The sequence below is a fragment of the Gigantopelta aegis genome, chromosome 1, assembly GCF_016097555.1.
Source record: "Gigantopelta aegis isolate Gae_Host chromosome 1, Gae_host_genome, whole genome shotgun sequence".
Taxonomy (NCBI): domain Eukaryota; kingdom Metazoa; phylum Mollusca; class Gastropoda; order Neomphalida; family Peltospiridae; genus Gigantopelta; species Gigantopelta aegis.
In genome coordinates, this window is record NC_054699.1 from 30,564,733 (window position 1) to 30,585,153 (window position 20,421).

A 20,421-nucleotide genomic window follows, 5' to 3' on the forward strand; every position below is an offset into this window, starting at 1 on the left:
AGTGTCGGGCTAATATACCACTAGGGGTTTCGAACACGCCCAAAAAATCCGATATAGCATTCGGGACAGGAATTCTTATGACAAAAAAAAAACCCGCGAAATTTTATTGTCCAAAATTAAAAAAGGTCGTGACTTCTAATGCGCCTATTACAGTCAGATTAAACTCGGGCTCCATAAATGTCAGTGGTTTTATAATCCACTAGGATTGGGTTTGAACTCCCCCCATCCCCTAAGCCCTAACCTATAATGTGTATGAAACGGGAGCTTCGATGGACCGATCTTTTACCTGAAAAGCAATCCGAACATGGCTTTTACCCCCTCCCCCCCCCCCCCCCTTCCGAACATTGTTCGGATTGTGAAGCACATCGATATTTATGGACCGTCCCTTATTAAAATATGCTTTTATATGAATGGCGCAAATTGTGATGGGCTAGTCTAAATAATTATTTATAACTTATAATAAATTAAATTAAATTAAATTTAGACCCAAGGAGGTTAGGAGGAAAGGTTAGCCCAGGCCCCATAGGAAAGATTTCAATGGAAAGGTTATATATGCAAAAATGCCAATCATATCCGAATTTTGGTGTGACCAGGCGGGGGCCGGGGGTGTGGAGGGGAGGTCAGATCCAACTCTTAACCCTAAGGCCAAAACCGCCTACGCCCTATTATGGCCTCTTAAAAGCACCCAACTTCCGACATCCCATCACCCTCCCCCGTCGTGTCCAACCGCAGCTCGGTTCAATCGTGGCACTCTCTGATGATAAGTAATAATTAAATAAAACCAACGTTGATGTCACTAGGAAAGTAGCACTGAAAGAATCCAACGTGAGTATAATTTAGTAGATGAAGCAAAAGGAGAGATTGTTCCAGGAAAGTTGTATGTGTTCAAGCACCGCCGGGGGGAGACAAACGCATCCGGATGACTCACGTCGAAGCAGAGGTGACCACTCCGTTGAACCTTAGAATAATCAAGATTAAGTAATTCATATAAGAGATTTTTTTGATTTTTTTAAAATTAATTTATTATTTTTTATTTTTTATTTTACTTGAACAAGGGGTTGAGCTGGGGTTCGAAACGCGCCTGAAAGTCCTCTCACTTCATTTTACAAAATGTGCCGAACAAACCCTCGTACTTAGAGTAACATTAAAATCGTTTTCTACGTGAAACGATTACCCACAAACGTTTCCGATATCCATTGGCTGGATATCGATGGAAGGATAACGAATTTTCCTCCCATTGCTTTTGTACCCCCCCCCCCCCCCCCCAATTTGCAGATAGGTCTATTTTGGCGAGATCTCGCGGTTTGCGTCCTCGAGCAACTCCGCAACGGGCACATGCGCAGTGGAATGAGAAAGAAGTCTATTATATTGTTACACAACCATAATTTCCCTTTATTAAAAGGACAGATCCCAGTTTTTAAACACTAAGGCGTATTTTTCACCTAGACACTAGTTTAAACCCGTAAAAATGGACAGTAAGTTTGGTTAATTTACAAACCTGTAACAAATTTGGATACAAGTGAGTGAAACAAGAGTCTGTGACGTTGAAATACCCATACAAATAGAATAAAACGTGACTCCATAAACATTACTTCTGAGACGCACGTGCGTGTTTTTAAAAATATGAAAAATTCAGGGTGACCAGAAACACTTAGGATGTAGGGAAATGGATAATCTAAACAATAAAATATAGGTAATGTTTGATTTCAGTGATCATAAACGGCTCTAATAGTGAAAAATATGCCTTAGTGTTTAAAAACTAGGTTTTGTCCTTTTAAGCAATTTTGAAAGTCATTAGTTTCTTTTGTTAAAACAAAAACAAGAAAAGAAAATGAACTGGTTAGTTATTATTAGAACCTAATAGGAAGCTACAATTATTGGAATTTATTCTAACATATGTAACAGTAAAGGAAGTCGTTTCCACAGTTAAATAACACCCAGTCGATGATGAATTTACAACTACCACACTAAAGCAAAATAAATTTGTTAAATCATGTTTTTTGTTTGTTTGTACGTGCGTGTTCTTGTGTGTGTGTGTGTGTGTGTGTGTGTGTGAGAGAGAGAGAGAGAGAGAGAGAGAGAGAGCGTATGCGTGCGTGCGTCCGTGCATACGTGCGCGCGCTTGTGTGTGTGTGCGTGTGTTTCTGTGTGTGTGTGTGTGGAGGAATGCACTGAACTTTACGAATATCCTTAACTTGATTTTAATTATGGAAAAGCAAATTTACATCCATGCATACATCCTTCCATCTATCCAGCCAGCCAGCCAACCAACCAGCTAGGCAGCCATCCATAGACATACGTCCATCCATCCATCCGTTCGTCCGTCCGTCCGTCCGTCCGTCCATCCATCCATCCATCCACCAATTCATCCACGCATGTATCCATCTATCTGTCAATTCTTTCATGGATCCACTCATTCATACATTAATACCATTCACTGTAAACATGTGTATTTAACTTTAATAAAATAATTCACAATGTATTTTCTAAGTTTTAGACTATGCTAAATTCTTTATATAGAAAATATAAATTGTCTTAAAAACTATCTTAAAAGCCCAACGTTTCAAATTATTTTAATTGTTTACATATAATATACGTAGATATACATAAATTAGAGACCAAAATGTTATATTTTAATTGTCATTTAATTAAGGTAATAACAGTGTTAAATTCAGCAAACGCTGATTTGAAAAAAACTTTAGTAGTTGTTTAGGAAAATGGATTTAGATGAGAATAGTCTCCCTTGATCAATAGCGAAAATGGGCGATGACTGGAAAGTGCCAGGTTGTACAAGACCAACAAACGTTCATTAGCAGCTGGCTTGGTATCGTAAATACAATTAATTTGAAACAAAAATACACGATCTCGTTGTGTAGCAATGGCAGACGAAGACTCGGATGTGTTTGAAATTACCGATTTTACGACTGCATCGGAATGGGAAAGGTTTATTGCAAGATTGGAAGAAATTCTTCACGAATGGAAACTGGCAAATCGCCCACCTCTGCAACCAGCTCCAAAAGACGAATACACGAATGGGACCTGGGATGAACGCACTGATGCAATAGACTTTGCAGATTTTAAGTTCAAAATTGTTCATAAATATTTAAAGACATTTGTACCAAATGAGTCGAGGAGTTCTGAAGAAAAAGAGCGACATGATGAATCTGACGATGTTGACGAAGATGACGAGAAAACGCCGACAGTTTTTTCTGATATAATGAACTTGGAAAATGACTTCCCTTCCAGGGCTCACTGTTTATGTCGATGGTTTGGACTGCAGGAGTTCATAATCATTTCCCCAGCAGTTAATGAAAAGATTGACAGCGAGAGCCGTTCCAAACTCTTGCTAAGTTCAGCTAGTGTTGCCTTGAATAATACCTGTTGTACAGTACCAGTCTTCATCCAGGTTCAACAGAGCTGGCGTAAACTCTATTGTGGAACTTGTAGTCTTCCTGGAGCAAGTGTTGAGTTTGAAATGGTCCATTTAAAGAAGACGCCAACACAGTATAATCATCTGGCAGGTCTCCTTGATGTATTCAAGTCGAAACTCGGTTGTGTGTATATTTCAATGCCACCTGTGTCTGTATCAGTACGATTCACTTACATCTTGGAAGATTGGGGAAGCTCCTTTTGGGCTCAAGAAATGCCTGACTTCAATGGTGTTATGGAGGGAGAAGTTGGATGTAAAAGTTTTGGTGTTCTTCCATTTGGGGTATGTGAAGATCCAGTAAGTGATCTTAACCTGTCCTGTACGTGGCCCAGTTTGTCAGAAGATATGATTGTAGAAAACCATATTTATTCTGATCTTGATCCTTTGCAAGCACCACAGTGGAGTGTAAGAGTCAATATGACTGAAGATCCTGTTAGCTTGCTTGGTGATTACCTCAGAGAATTCCTCAGTCTTTGCAACCGAAAAGAAACCACTGATGAACTGCTGGGAAGTAAAATATCAGAAGACCAAGATAAACAGCAAGCAGGAGACATCAGCCAAGTCCTTCAGCGACTCACAGAACCGACAGTGTCCTATTCACTTCCATCGCTAGGAAATGTTGTGTCCAGAGCAACAGCCAGATTGAAAATGAAGCCAGAAGAAGCACCTATTCCTGAAGAAATGCTGAATCACATTCTGTTTTTCTTGTTTCCTGATGCTCAAGGGACAGCTTCTAAATGTGCTGAAGCCAAAGAAGACTCAGAAGATGAGGATGGAGAAAAAATTCCTGAAACTGAAAGGTATCAAGAGCTTATGAAGCAAATGAATAAGCAGATGAAGTCCGCTCCTTTAGACAGCTTGACATTCAAGCTTGCAGTTACATTCTGCATCATTAATCACAACCATGGCGGCCTTAGTGCAGTTGCTCACTTATGGCAAGAGTTCATTTTGGAAATGAGGTACAGATGGGAAAATGGTCATCTGATTTCTGGCATTGAACAATGTCAACCCAATTTGGGTACTTGCCTTTTGCACCAGAAATTGCAAATGTTAAATTGCTGTATAGAAAGGAAAAGGAAGAGAGAATCTATGGGTTACAATTTGGAATCTTCGCCTAGAGAAAACAGTTTACCAAAGGATGCAGACCTTAATGATCAGACTGTATTATGCAATGACAATTCTGAGACTGTGTCACCAAAAGCGACACCTAATTCATCTAAGGCTGATTTTGTGGCCAGTGGTGGAAGCTCAAGTGATGATGAGTTCTTTGAATGCGAAGATGAGAAATCTGAAGCAGCTAAGACAGCTCCAAAAGATGAAGCAAAAGAAAATGTACCTGATGATCATGTTGATGAATACAACACTGATACACTAAAACAACAGAACAGCACTGAATCTTGCCTCAGTGAAACCTTCACTGATACTGTCACTCACAAACCTGAGGGCAGATTAGCTCCGTGTAAAGACTTGAAGCTACTGAGTTCAGGGGAACCAATGTACATCCCAATAACACAGGAACCATCCCCAATGACTGAAGATATGTTGGAGGAACATGCTGAGGTCTTGGCCAAGTTAGGATCATCTCCAGAAGGTACACAGCTGAGAGCTCGCATGCAGAGTGCTTGTCTGCTTTCGGATATGGAGTCATTCAAGGCGGCCAACCCTGGATGTTCTTTGGAGGATTTTGTTAGATGGTATTCTCCAAGAGATTTCATTGAAGAAGAAGTGGATGAAGATGACGGAACTGTGATCCATGGTTGCCTGAGTCCAAGAATGCAGATTCCTGGTAACATGTGGGTTGAAGTGTGGCAAAGTTCCCGGCCAGTTCCGGCAAGGCGGCAGAAAAGGCTCTTTGATGACACTAAAGAAGCTGAAAAAGTTCTGCATTTTTTGGTTTCACTAAAACCTGCAGATGTTGTTATCCAGCTGATGCCTGTATTGATCCATGCATCCATTGTTAAGATCTTGGAAAATGAGGAACCTGATGTTCCAACATTAAAGACACTTGTTAACCAGATTGTATCCAAGTCCGTCAAGCTTACCCATTACCCTGTGAACAGAAAATATGAACAACTTGTGCACATGATTGAACTTGCTGAGACTGTCATAGCGAGGACAAGATCACTGAAGTCTAAATTCACGGTGGACATGCTGGAAAACGTGGGTGGTGAGGAAGAGCTACAGCTGTTTGTGTCAAGTCTTCTTCAGCAGCCAGAAGTAAACGTACGAGGTGGGCCATGTGGGCCAGCTGGGGCCATTATTCACAAACTGTTTGTGGCATCCCAAAAGGCCGAATTTATGCTTCTGGATGAGGAGAAAGATTCCAAACAGCCCACAGAAGAGCCGCACAAACCTGCTAGTACTGTTTCCGACTTTCCTAGGGCATCTGCCAGAGAGTACATACTCCGAGCAATGGTGCCAAGACCAGCTCCTTACTCTAGAGTCCTTCCTCAAAAGATGTATTGTGTTCTGGTGGACAATGACTTTAGATTAGCAGGGGCATTTTCTTCAGACACCACATTTCAGTGAATTGTTTTTTTATTATTTTATTTATTTACATCTTGAAAATGTATTTACATGTTGCAATTGTTCTTTCTAATTTAATTACTTGATTAGACCAGCTTTCTATTAACACGATTTATCGATACGATGCATTTACATAATACCTTTTCCATATGCATGATTCCATTCATGGGAAGGGTGTGACATAGCCCAGTGGTAAAGCGCTCGCTTGATGCACGGTCGGTTTGTAATTGATCCCCATCGGTGTGTCCATTGGGCTATTTCTTGCACCAGCCAGTGCACCACAACTGGTATATCAAAGGCCGAGGTATGTACTACCCTGTCTGTGGGATGGTGCTTATAAAAGATCCCTTGCTGCTAACTGAAAAGAGTAACCCATGAAGTGGCGACAGTGGATCTCCTCTCTCAATATCTGTGTGGTCCTTAACCATATGTCCAACGCCATATAACAGTTCCTTCTGCTCACAGGCATGCAACGGAATGGGGGAACAAGTTGATAGTTGAGAGGGATTTCTGTGTGCAAGTTTTTCAGCGTGGTGATGTCATAACACTAAGTACTTGCTTTTAGCCAAAAAAGTACACAATGCCAGCGTCAAATTTAGTACAATAATCCACTTGTGAAAAGGCATATATGAAAAAGAACATTTCCATGTGCAGAAACACGCATGATAAAGTGCTAGTGGAATCATGATAATGGAAAGCAGGCCTGATGCTAAATTAGTATTTGTGGCCTCGTCAGGGTAAAGGGTTGATTACTTGTGATATATACCTAGGCTATCAGCTCTAGAATCATGAATGGTTAAAAATTGTCCATCTACGCTGTTGACTATTAATACTTGCATAAAATTTATGATTTACCGTGCATGAATGTTGATCCTTTAGGACATTTTTATTAAGATACCAAGTTACGTATATGTTTTATGTATTTCACTGTTCAAAACCATCTGAAATAATATGCTAAGAAGTACAATACTTTTACACATGTATACATCTATTATTACCATACATGTGGAATATTTTTAATACATGTATATGTATATATATATATGCAAATTTGCAATGGTGTGGTAAGGTGGGTGCAGAGGGGACATTTGCCCTCGGGTGCCCAGTTTGGGTGGCTGGGTGGGACAAATTAATTTCTGTATTGGACTAAATAATATTAATGTGGATGGTACATATATGTGTGAGCAGTTGGAAGTTGAGGGTGGGGAGTTGGGGGTATATTTTGTCCTTCAGCTCTGTGTATTCTAGATACCAGTATAAGTCTAATCAATGTTTTCCACCTTGTTATTTTCTTACACCTAAAAATTAATATAATTGATGTTAAACAATACATGGATTGTAAAGTTGTTATAATTAGTGTTAATTTTGTCATTTCAACTGGAGGGGGTGAGTATGATGGTGGTGGTGGTGGGGGGGGGGGGGGGCAGTTCCAGGGCTTTAGATCTCACTAATTTGAACACCACAGAAGTTTTGCCAGTTTTGAACACATCAAGATCTTTTTAATGCAATAATGTTATTAAAGGGACATACCCAAGTTTTTAAACACTAAGGCATATTTTTTACTATTAGAGCCGTATTTGATAACTAAAATCATACTTAACTTAGATTTTATTGTTTACATTATTAATTTCCATACATTCGAAGTTTTTTGTGTCATCCTGGTGTTTTTAATATCACAAAATGCATTTCTCATATTTTTAAAAACGCACATGCGTCTGAGAGGTAACAGTTATGGAGTCCAGTTTTAGTCTATATTTAGAGGGTATTTGACCATTTCAAAGTCAGAGACTCATGTTTCACTCAATTGTAACTGTATCTAAATGTGTTTCAGGCTTGTAGATTAACTAAACTTAGTGTGCATTTTCATGTGCTGAAACTAGGGTCTGTGCCTTTAATACATATATATATGTAGATGGTAAAGATTTGTAGATATTCATGAATGCATTGTCAAGGAGGTTGGGTTTTTTTAAAAATAATTTTAATGTAATTACAGATTAACATTTCATTGGTTTTCATGTGAAATGTTTTACGATCAGCATTTTGTATATAATTTGGGCTTGCTTATTTTTGGGCAAATCATTTATCTCCTCGACTTTGGTGCAATCTAAAGCCCTGGAGTTCTGCATTCAGCTTCATGTAAACCATCATAGTTAGTAGTTTTGAAAGTTCATTTCATCCCGGCAAGTTTGGTATCATTTGAAATTGTATGTCCTGTATTGTCAAATAACACATTAAACCATTTTCTGTAAATTTATGTATTGTACATGTCTTTTATAATGCAATTACGTCCGTGGGCCCATTGAGCTATTTCTCGTTCCAGCCAGTGCTCCACAACTGGTGTAACAAAGGCTGTGGTATGTACTATCCTGTCTGTGGGATGGTGCATATAAAAGATCCCTTGCTGCTAATCGAAAAGAGTAGCCCATGAAGTGGTGACTGCAGGCCTGGTGCTTATAAAACTTTTAGAGACTCGAGACTAATAGAGTCTGAGACACTAATGTCATGACAACGCCATATAGATTTATAAGCATGGGCCCTGGTTTCGTCTCTTGTTATCTGTGTGGTCCGTAACCATATGTCTGACACACTCAACACATTTTATTTACGGTTATATGGCATCAGACATAAGGACCACACAGATTTTGAGAGGAAACCTGCTGTCGCCACTACATGGGCTACTCTTTCCCATTAGCAGCAAGGGATCTTTTATTTGCGCTTCCCACAGGCAGGATAGCACAAACCATGGCCTTTGTTGAACCAGGTCAGTGCAAGTGGTTTACTCCTACCCATTGAGCCTTGAGGAGCACTCACTCAGGGTTTGGAGTCTGTATTTGGATTAAAAATCCCATGCCTCGATTGGGATCCGAACCCAGTACCTACCAGCCTGTAGACCGATGGCCTAATCATGCCATATAACCGTAAATGTGTTGAGTGCGTCGTTAAATAAAACATTTTCTTTTTCTTTCACCCCTGGAAAAATTTAGTATTGAATTTTTTTTTTATACCTTTGTGTTTATAAGTATTCATTTTCATTTCCAGCCATGTTTTAATGAACATCGGGCACCAAAATATTTCCTTGCTAGTGTCGAGAAGTTTTATATGTAATGTTAACTTTGTTTGATACAAATTGTGAAAAAAAGCCCCTGTTGAAGGTTAATTTGTTTTCTTTCATGACACGACTAGATCACATTGATTTATTAATCATTGGCTATTGGGTGTCAAACATTTGGTAATTTTGGCATGTAGTCTTAGAGAGGAAACCTGATACATTTTTCTATTAGTAGCAAGGGATCTCATAGACAGGATAACACATACAACAGCCTTTGATATACCAGTTATGGTACACTGGCTGGAACGAGAAATAGCCCAATGAGCCCACTAATGGGAATCGATCCCAGACCGACCGCACATCAAGCGAGCACTTTACCACTGGGCTACATCCCGAATGGATATCTGGCAACTATAGTACTGTCGGAAATAGAATAAAAACTACTTTCGTCGATTATTTCTTACATATTAAACTGTAAATATCTATTTAGCATTTACTTGTTTGGGCGCTCATTGTTGTTCAAGGTGGTGTTTACTCTTGAAATTAAAAGAAAAATGTCAATAAACAGGTGATTTCTGCACTTAATTGGAACAGACTATAACAAATTTTGGTCAACATGTGTCAATTTCATTGTTGTTACAAAATGTGAGGGACTGTTTCTCCAAAACAAAATATTTGTAGTCATTTATAAGTAACTTCTGAGCAAAACTGTCAAGAGCCATTATAAGATCCATTATACAGGTATTAAAGGTGCTATCTCAATGTTACCCAATGACAGATATTGCAAATCATTTGGGGTTTTGGGTGGGTTTTTTAAAAAATAAACTTTTGATTTAACATTTAAAGAAGATACCTTTAACAATATGCCCATAAATGATTATAGGAAATAATTTTATCTACTGGTGTTATATAGCACCTTTAAATTGTTGCAAGATTGTGTAAATTTCTAATGAACTTGTATTTAATTTATATTCAATAAATACATGTATGCTTGTCATAATCAGTAATTTATGCTGCAGTTCAAAATAATCAGTTAACTTGCAGTTTTAAAATAAAAGTTTGTTTACGGGTAAATGCAATTGATACATATCGATCAAAATGTGTTATAGTCTGTTCCAATAAAGGTCACAAATCACCTGTGTACTGACATAGTTTAATTTCAAGAGTAAACACCACCTTGTACATCAATGAGAGCCCAAACAAGTAAATGCTAAATTAGGTAAAGTATCGTAGAATGGGTATTTACAAAAATTTCCGACAGTACTAGTGTCCGATATACATAATTAATGTACTTCCGACATCATATGCCTCCAACACCATATACAATACTTGTCTTTTTCAATTCTAAACTGCATTAACTTAATGGATTATATCGATTAATAATTCATTTATTTATCGAACAATAATTCCTGTGGGGCACAATGATTGATAAAACTGAACAGAAACTACTGAGCAGGCCTCAGAAAATTGCGAGAACGACCGTACATGCAAATTTAATTTTGCGTAACCTTTTTTTTTTTTTTCCGCGCAGAATTTGGAGCACCCTTTACATGTACTTGGATATAACTGGTTGGAAACGCAAAAAGGAAATGGGTCACCTGAATTTATTTCTGCGTAACCGATAAATGGGTCACGCAGATTTTTAATTCTCAGAGGCCTGCTGGGTAGATCGGAAGCATCAAGAACAGATACATGTACATCTGGAATTTGCCTTCGAACACGTCAGGGGGTGGGGGAGGGCTGTTAATAGGCTCAGACTGTCAACTGTTACGACGAAGCTCGTCAACTCAACGGTTGTATCCCCCCCCAACTCCTGACTTTACGACAGGTGCGCTCAGATTAACAACTAATTAGTCGTAGAAGTCGTATACGACGAGAATCCAGTTGTAAGTGATCTGGGGCCTAATTCACTAAACTCTCGCAACTTTGCGATCTCGCAGTGCAGATGATGCTTTGTTGTCTAGCAGAGTCTAAGAGAGCTTTGTGAATTAGGCCCCTGGGGCTCTGCTAGACACCAAAGTATCCTCTTTGCAAGTATTTTAGCATTGCAGTGCGAGATCGCAAAATTGCGAGAGTTTAGTGAATTAGGCCCCTGGGACTAGCAACTGGACAGTTGTAGATGTCGTGATAGCAGAACGTTGACCAACGTTGTGCTGGCAGTTGGTAGTCTTGAGCCCAGCATAACCAAACAATATTTTTAGCAAGACGAGGTGGGTACCGTAAGTACCATCTTTGAAAAATAACTTGTTGGATGTCAATACACGGTACAAGAAAATAAAGGTATCCTGTGCTTACACGTGTTGCTATGTTCGATCTAGTATATGCATGTACTGTAATAATAAATATTATTTATCAGCACTCGTTGATAAAAGTATGAAAATCAACTCGTGCTGATAAATAATGATATCACAAGACACTCGGGGAGTACCGTCTATTTATAGACTACTGGTATGGTTGTCAGTTGCATGGCAATATTACTGTCTTTTAGTCTTGACAAACAATTTATAACTGAATTCTGTATTTCTGTTTATGTTGTTACTGTTCTGTTTGAAAAATCCAAGTCTCATTGTACGTGTTCTGATATCGATATGTTCCCTTTACTGATTACTGTTAGATATTAAATGCCGACCTTTGTCCATAACTGACTTTAGAAAACCAAAATCTCAAATGCTTGAATAGGAATGCTTACTGAATTGTTGGTTATTATGATATATTAAACATTATTTTAAGCTATGAATGTTTGACTGGTGTTTTTATTTGAAATGCTGATGCTAGACACACTATAGTCGTCGGAAGTTGGGGGAGGGGGGGGGGGGGGAGGGCTGCGGGCAGGGGTGCATTGATTTCCTCAATTCGTGTTAATAATTTATTTGCCCCTTCTTCCTCACTCATTGAAAGAAAACTTAATACTAGTATATATACTATCACACACCCTCCCCATCCTCCACCGTCGCTGTTATCTTTTAACGTCTATGCCTGTGAATACAATTCTGATTTGTGATATAGCATACACACGTATGTATGAAAAATCTCAGATTTGTTTTCAGAATTTCCGATATTAAAATTAGTTCTGGACACTTATTACATGTGGATCTAACAGCAGCCAGTTGGAGCTCGTGTCCACCAATCAAAACCTTACTTGTAGAATCATGCTTGTGATTTGAAAATATTCCGAATTATCCTGAGGGTATACGATATGTTTCATGTGAATTACGGATGCTTTATTTAGACCAGTAGAACTAATTTTAATCAGATTGCTAACAACACTGCGTAGTCTCCAATGTCCAGGTAACATTTCGTCTGTAAATAATAATTTAAATATTGACCAATCACACTTCGCCTTTTATAACGTTATTTGGGAGCATACAAATTCTAAAAATATCGGGCGAGTCTATTTTAGTGGCCGCAGTACAGCGAACCATACCAATACGTACGGGATGGGTTATTAGTCTTCAATTTTACATTAAAAATTATTTATTTTATAAAATAAAACATGTTTTAAAGGAACATTCCCGAGTTTGCTGCATTGTAAGATGTTTTCGACTTCTAAAATATTTCTACGATTAAACATACATATTAAATATATTTTCTTGTTTAGAATATCAGTGTCTGTATATTCAATGTGTTTTTGGTCGTCTTAATATTCGTAAGAAGCCCAAACTGGAGCTTGTCTTCAAATAATTTCGTACGTACGGAAAAATAGTTTTTAGGAAATAAAATGAAATTTAACCTAGTACAAATATTAGGACGATCAGAAACACGTTTAATATACAGCCACTAATATTTTATGCAGAAAAATATATTTCAATTATGTAATTACAGTCGTCAAAAATTCTCTCTCAGTCGATAACATCTTAAACATTGCAGCAAACTCAGGAATGTCTCTTTAAGGCATTCGTAATTCACACGAAACATATCCTATACCTTCAGGATAATTCGGAATGTTTTCAAATTATTTTCAAATCACTGGCATGATTCTGCAAGAAAGGTTTTGATTGGTGGACACGAGCTCCAACTGGCTGCTGTTAGATCCACATGTAATAGTAGAGCTAATCACGTGAATGGATCCTGCGAGGTGGTTCAGTCCTGCAACACAAGCACCCAATCGGCTGTGCTATATCCCGACCCCTGGCTTATCAAAGTATACGGTATTTGGTATGTGTTGTCCTGTCTGTGAGGAAAGTGTATGTAAAAGATTACACACACACACACACACACACACACACACACACACACACACACACTTAATGCAGTGGGTTTCCTCTCAAAATTACGTGTCAGAATTATCAAACGTTTGATATCTAAAAAATCTAAACTCAGTAACAACCCCCCCCCCCCCCCCCCCCCCCCCCCCCCCCCACATACACACATTAAAAAACGCGACCGTGCCGCAGAATGTCCGTCAATTCAGCCTGGGGAGCAAGTAACCTCGTTCTTCTCTCATAGGGGGCGGGATTTAGCTCAGTCGGTTGAGTGCTCGGCTGAGGTGCTTGCGTCGCAGGATCGAATCACCTCGGTGGATCCATTCAAGTGAATTTTTTTTTTCTCTCGTTCCAACCAGTGCATTACAACTGGTCAAAGGCCGTTGTATGTGCCTTCCTGTCTGTGTGAAAATGCATATAAATAATCCCTTACTGCATTAGAAAACATGTAGCGGGTTTCCTCTGATGACGACGTTTGAGAATTACCAAATGTTTGACATCCCATACCTGATGATTAATTAATCGATGTGCTCTAGTGGTGTCGATAAACAAAAACTTGAACTCTGTCACAGATTGCAAAATTTAAGTTTAATATCACTTCTGCACTTGACCTAGACAATATAGGCTAGACTACTTCTACCGAATAGCAGTAAATGACCGTTTATATGTACTTTCCAATAGAGACAGGACAGCACATACCACGGCTCTTGATATGCCAGTCACTAGCTGAAACGGGGGAAAAAACAAATATATACATGTACTACATTGCTCTTTCAAAGTCCAGTGCGCCATTCCCTTTGAAGATTACGTTTAGACAGCAGCAGTAATAATTTACCATTTTTCAAACATTCCGTAATCTACTATAAAGGCTGTTGTTTATTTAATTAATTACACCCGCTTCCTAGGTTTTTGCATCACTGGCGTTAAATTCTTAACGAGCATCGCAGATGTGACTTTCCCATATAAATATACCCAGTACTACTGCGTTCCCGCATCCATGCCTTCTAATTGTCCGCCATTTTGATAGTATATCATTCTTTGGTATTTACCAAGTGTTTCGTTATCAAGCTCTATACGAAAAATGGTTTGTTATTCACATTCGATTTTTAAGCTGATGAGATCCCTAGTTTTATTCTGTTTGAATTTTCCTTAGACCTGTTCAACGTTGAAAATTAAGCTCATACAATTTTTGTGACTTGAATGCGAATTCGTCATGGTTTTGTTTCTTCATATAATGGACCGTCGATGTGATGTTTGAAAGATGATTAAGGATATGGGATGTATGATGATGTTCTTTATACTTTTCACGTGTCTGTGCGTCCTGACGGTGTTCGCGGCTACAGATGGTAAGTATCATAGGCGTACGGGCTCCCAATTTTGTACGGGGGTAGGTTGGTTTTTGCCCGAATTAAACGAAAAGGCTCAAATCTGAATAACGATATTTATTCATATTACCATTACTACCAAACAGTTACATATGGTTCAAGCTATCATTATTAGTGTACAGAATGTTATTGAATGATTATAATACACATTTTTATGATCACAAATGGATAGCTTTTATAAAATCAATTTTAGATAATATTGGTTGCACATACATATGGTGGTCACATTGTGAGCGTATTAATAGTGCTTCATTGTTAAAATTTTTTATTTCAACAAAACTCATAGATCAATTTTTGCAAACATGGTACAGTCATATTGACACTTCATCGAAAGCATCTTGTTACAAAATATTTAAAAGCAGTATAGCATTCGAAAATTATTTAAATTTATTAGAAACAGGTAGATGGATACGTAAACCATTACATGATAGATTGTGTTTTTTATGCAACACTAACGACATCGGAGATGAATTCCATTATATTTTTACATGCCCATATTTTAACCACTTCAGACTTCAATATATACCGAAATATTATCGATCCAAACCAAACACATATAAATTTCACGAATTATTTAATTGTAAAAAAACTGGTGTCCTCCGAAAACTTGCAATATTTTGTAAACATATTATGAATACTTTCAAGCCCTCCGGCTCATAGCTTTATTGTATTATTATTGTGTATGCAAACCCAAACCAATTATTTATAATTATATTCCCATGTTCGTTTTATGTAGATATACTTATGTGAATAGTTTTACTCTGTCATCTTGTTAAAAAGTGTGAATTGTTGTATTATATATTGTTCCTCATATGCCGTGGATTACGGCCTGAGAGAAATAAATGTTCAGTTCAGTTCAGTTCAGTTGCAAATGTATCACTGCGCATTTTTACATGGATTACAATTAATTTTGAGGGTAAATGATGGAAATACATGATGGAAAAAAAAAGGTCTACGGTTAGCACATTTTGCCCGAATATCTACCATTTTTGCCCGAATTTTAGGTTTTGCTCCAGCCCCCCTGCCTCCTTGTCTCATACGCTTATGGTAAGTATACACGTATGCTGCTGTTATGGATTTATCGCAGTCTTAGTAATAGACACACACACACACACACACACACACACACACATACACACACCACACACCACACACACACACGCACACACAGCGAGAGAGACAGACAGAGAGAAAGAGAGAGAGAGAGAGAGAGAAAGAGAGAGGCAGGAGAGACACACACAGACAAAAAGAGAGACAGAGACACACAGAGAAAGAGAGACAGAGACAGACAGACATACAGAAAAAGCCACAGAGAGAGAGAGAGAGAGAGAGAGAGAGAGAGAGAGAGGGAGAGACGGGGAGGTAGAAAGAGAGAAAGAGAGAGCGAGCGATATATATATATATATATATATAGAGAGATATAGAGAGAGAGAGAGAGAGAGAGAGAGAGAGAGAGAGAGAGAGAGAGAGAGAGAGAGAGAGAGAGTAAGTAAAATATAAGAAAGATGCTTAATACCGGTAAATGGAAGACCGCCAGTTACTACGCTGCTAGGACAACATCACTACTCTAGATCTGTTGAATTATTGGCACGTTACTATTGGTACACTCAGTGATATTTTAAATGAGATTTTCTACCATTTTAAAACACTCATCTCGCATTCCATAGCCATATCATACCGCTTCATGATCATTTTTGGAACAGTTCAAAGCAAACAGAAATTTTAAATTTGATTTAAAATACTTTATTAAAGGGACTATCCTGAGTTTGTAGCCACTTTAAAAGGATTTCGGCAAATAAACTGTTTTTACATTACTTAAATTTTGTGGTATTAGAAACACCAGGATGACCAGAAACACTTCGGTTGTACGGAAATGGATAATCTAAACACCAGGATGACCAGAAACACTTCGGTTGTACGGAAATGGATAATCTAAACACCAGGATGACCAGAAACACTTCGGTTGTACGGAAATGGATAATCTAAATAATAAAATATAAGTAATGTTTGATTTCAGTGATCACAGACGGCTCTAACAGTGGACAATATGCCCTAGTGTTTAAAAACTAGAGTCTGTTCCTTTAATGCTAAAAGTTCTCTCCAATCTGATTAAAGTTAACTACACTGGTTAATAAGACCAGTAGGGCTAATTTTAATCAGACTGAGTTCTATCCTGAGGTGCTTGGTTCATAAAATCGAACCTTTTCTCTAATTAAGTTTTCCCATCCCAATCGTGACCCCACGACTGGTATATCAAAGGCTGTTGTATGTGTTATCCTGCCTGTGACCATGTGCATATAAAAGATACGTTTCTGATGTCAGAATGACCAAATGTTTGATATCCAATTATAGCCGATGATTATTTAATCAGTGTGCTCTAGTGGTGTCGTTAAACAAAACAAATTTTTAACTTTTTGTCAGAAATCGACGCCTCTGCGACGACTACCCAAAATCCTCTCTTGGCCGTGGCCACCCAGTGCGTGCTCAAGCACGCTAATGGGACGTGCATGAATAATTATAATTTCCAAGAAATGCTCGGAAGAGTCGTCAATCAAACACGTGACGTCACCACTACAGCCAACCACACGTCCACATCGTCAGCGACAACGTCGAGCGCTAGTTCAAGAAGAGATAACTCTGCTACAGTCCTTGATGTGAGAAGCTATTTCTTTTCTTCTATATTTTTCGTTTCAGCCTCGGTGGCGTAGTGGTTAAGTCATCGGACTACAGACTGGTAGGTACAGGGTTCACAGCCCGGTACCGGCTGCAACCCAGAGCGAGTTCTTAAGGGCTCAATGGGTAGGTGTAAGGCCTCTTCTTTCTCACTAACCACTAACCAACTAACAACTAACCTACTGTCCTGGACAGACAGCCCAGATAGCCGAGATGTGTGCCCAGGCCAGCGTGCTTGAACCTTAATTGAAAAATAAGCACGAAAATAAGTTCAAATGAAAGAAACTTCCGATTTATACATATAGTATTTGTTGTGTTAAAGAATTCATTGTGTAATGAAATTATATAGGTAGTATTAGCCTTGAGCTGTATTATCAGGATTCATGAATTTTATCGATTATTTTTGCACTGTTAATCGTCGACAACGTGAAATTCAATTTGCACGTGCATGCATGGTTCGACATGTCCCGTGTAGTATTCGGTCAATTTGTTTTACTTGTCTTACTGACATTGTTGTCAAGTGAACGAAAACGCTTCAAACTTTGTAAAAAAAATTAACGTTTTTTACATTGTAGCATTTTTAGTATGCCAAGAATACCCAATAATTTACGCGAACGGGCGATTGGCATGCTTGATGCTGGAATGTCGACAGAAGACGTAGCAAGGCATGTTGGGAGTTCTAGTCGAGCGATGCGAAATCTTCGCGAACGACAGGAAGCACCAACGACTTGCCACGTCGTGGACGTCCGCGTGTTACAACGCGTGGTCAAGACCGCTATATCATGAACACGCATTTGCGCAATCGATTCCAAACTGCCACTGCTACTGCTGATAACACACCTGGGCTTCATAATAACCGAATCAGTGGGCAAACTGTTCGTAATCGTCTGCGGGAGAACGGTTTACATGCACGACGTCCTTACGTCGGATGCGTTTTAACGCAACGTCATCGTCTAAATCGTCTTAATTGGGCACGTGTACACACTCGTTGGATACGGCGACGCTGGAATACCGTTCTTTTTTTCGGATGAATCCAGATTTTCTTTACAACGTGGTGATGGCAGGGTGCGCGTCTACCGTAGGAGAAATGAACGCTATGCTGACTGTTGTGTTCTTGAACGAGATCGTTTCGGGGGTGGGGGTTGTGTCATGGTCTGGGCAGCCATTCCCATGGTTATCGTTCACCACTAGTCGTCACTGATGGCAATTTAAATGCTCAACGTTACCGCGATGACATTCTCGCCCATCACGTCATTCCTCTGTTCCATAACAACGCCAACATCTCGATTTTTCAGCATGATAATGCCCAATCTAATTAAAATTAGCTCCACTATTACATGTGGATCTAAAGACAGCCAGTTGGAGCTCATGTCCACCAATCAAAACCTTACTTGCAGAATCCTGCCAGTGATTTAAAACTAACAACACTGCGTAGTCCCCAATGTCCAGGTAACATTTCGTCTGTAAATAATAATTTAAATATTGACCAATCACACTTCGCCTTTTATAACGTTATTTGGGAGCATACAAATTCTAAAAATATCGGGCGAGTCTATTTTAGTGGCCGCAGTACAGCGAACCATACCAATACGTACGGGGTGGGTTATCAGTCTTCAATTTTACATTAAAAATTATTTATTTATTTATAAAATTAAAAAAAAAAAAAACCAGTCTTCAGTTTTACATTACAAATTATTTATTTTATAAAATAAAACATGTTTTAAGGCATTCGTAATTCACACGAAACATGTATACCCTCAGGATAATTCGGAATGTTTTCAAATTATTTTTAAATCACTGGCAGGATTCTGCAAGTAAGGTTTTGATTGGTGGACATGAGCTCCAACTGGTTGTCTTTAGATCCACATGTAATAGTGGAGCTAATTTTAATTAGATTGGATAATGCCACCTCTCATACAGCTAGAGACACTGTAAATTTTCTTAGGACAAATAACATTGATTTCATTGATGACTGGCCCGCAAAAAGTCCTGATCTCAACCCCATCGAGCATGTCTGGGATAGTCTGGACAGACGATTGAGGCGTCGTCCCAACCCACCCGCTAACGTCAACGAACTGCGTCAAGCGCTCATTCAGGAATGGAACAATATTCCACAGGCAGAAATCAACACTTTAGTTAATTCTATGCGCCTGCGATGCACTGCAGTGGTCAATTCAAGAGGTGGTCATACCCGTTATTAATTTTTTTGTTGTTTTTGTTTAACCCCTACCACACTTGGTCAAAATTTCTCCCAGTTTCTGTTAACCTATGGCCATGATTTTTGCACCAAACGATGCATCATGGAACACTCTTTAAACGCATATATAACAATTATTCCCCCGGTTTGTTTTCATCAAGTTATGTTCAAGCAAAGTCAGCGGAAGTTTCTTATTTTGTTCAGTTAAAAAACAAAAATATCGGTTTGCCATTTTCACTAATTTGTCCATGTACCATTTTACCCCCTCCCCTTAATATTTTCCTGGATCCGGTCTATTTGCCTTATAATTATGACGACCACTTTCATTTTTTTCTCTCTCAGTTTTTAAACAGTGTTAGCGCCATGGGTAACAGCAGCGGATGGCCAGACCAAGTGAAGGACTGGACGAGTGAGATACACGGGATCGTCCACCACAGTACAGAGATCGACACACACACGAGAACGGTTATAACGCGAGCGCTCGTCACCATATCCAGGGTCTCTTCCGTGGATCACGAAACCTTTTATGTGAGATTTTGTAAATGTTAAATTAGTATACTCAGTTTTCTTGCTTAGAGAATACAAAAGCATAATAGCACCTTAGAGGGACAATAAACTCAAACATGAGCCTTATGAGTTGGAAAGATGAATACCCGGATCACCAACATATACTAACACTTTAACAAATGAAAAACGCGTAATTTTAGATTTAATAAAAAAACCCACCGTGATTATTTCTGCTAACTGGGAGCAGCCATTTTCTTTTGTTTTCGATGCGTCCGGTACTCTAGCTTGGGGCGAAGTGATGTAAACTCCGACCAACTGCTGTGTGTACAGTGTAAACAAAGGCAGTAATCACCAGTTTTGAGGTGGAAAAAAACTATCATATTTGTCCTTTTTACACTTATCTGCTCATAAACGCCATCTTTTTAAGTCTCTTGATGGTCGGGTTTTTCTCG

At 38.8% G+C, this 20,421-nt stretch overlaps 2 protein-coding genes across 2 annotated transcripts; both read left to right on the forward strand.

Moving 5' to 3' along the window:
- Nucleotides 1-843: 843 nt before the first annotated feature.
- Nucleotides 844-20,011, forward strand: LOC121375627. The gene is made up of 3 exons (XM_041503213.1): nt 844-940; nt 17,014-17,246; nt 19,805-20,011. The coding sequence occupies exons 1-3, from the start codon at nt 844-846 to the stop codon at nt 20,009-20,011; spliced, it is 537 nt and encodes a 178-aa protein (XP_041359147.1).
- On the forward strand, nt 2,761-6,252 carry LOC121373554 (rab3 GTPase-activating protein catalytic subunit-like). The gene has a single exon (XM_041500239.1). It carries the CDS (start codon nt 2,879-2,881, stop codon nt 5,957-5,959), a length of 3,081 nt encoding a protein of 1,026 aa, XP_041356173.1. The 5' UTR covers nt 2,761-2,878; the 3' UTR covers nt 5,960-6,252.
- Nucleotides 20,012-20,421: the final 410 nt, after the last annotated feature.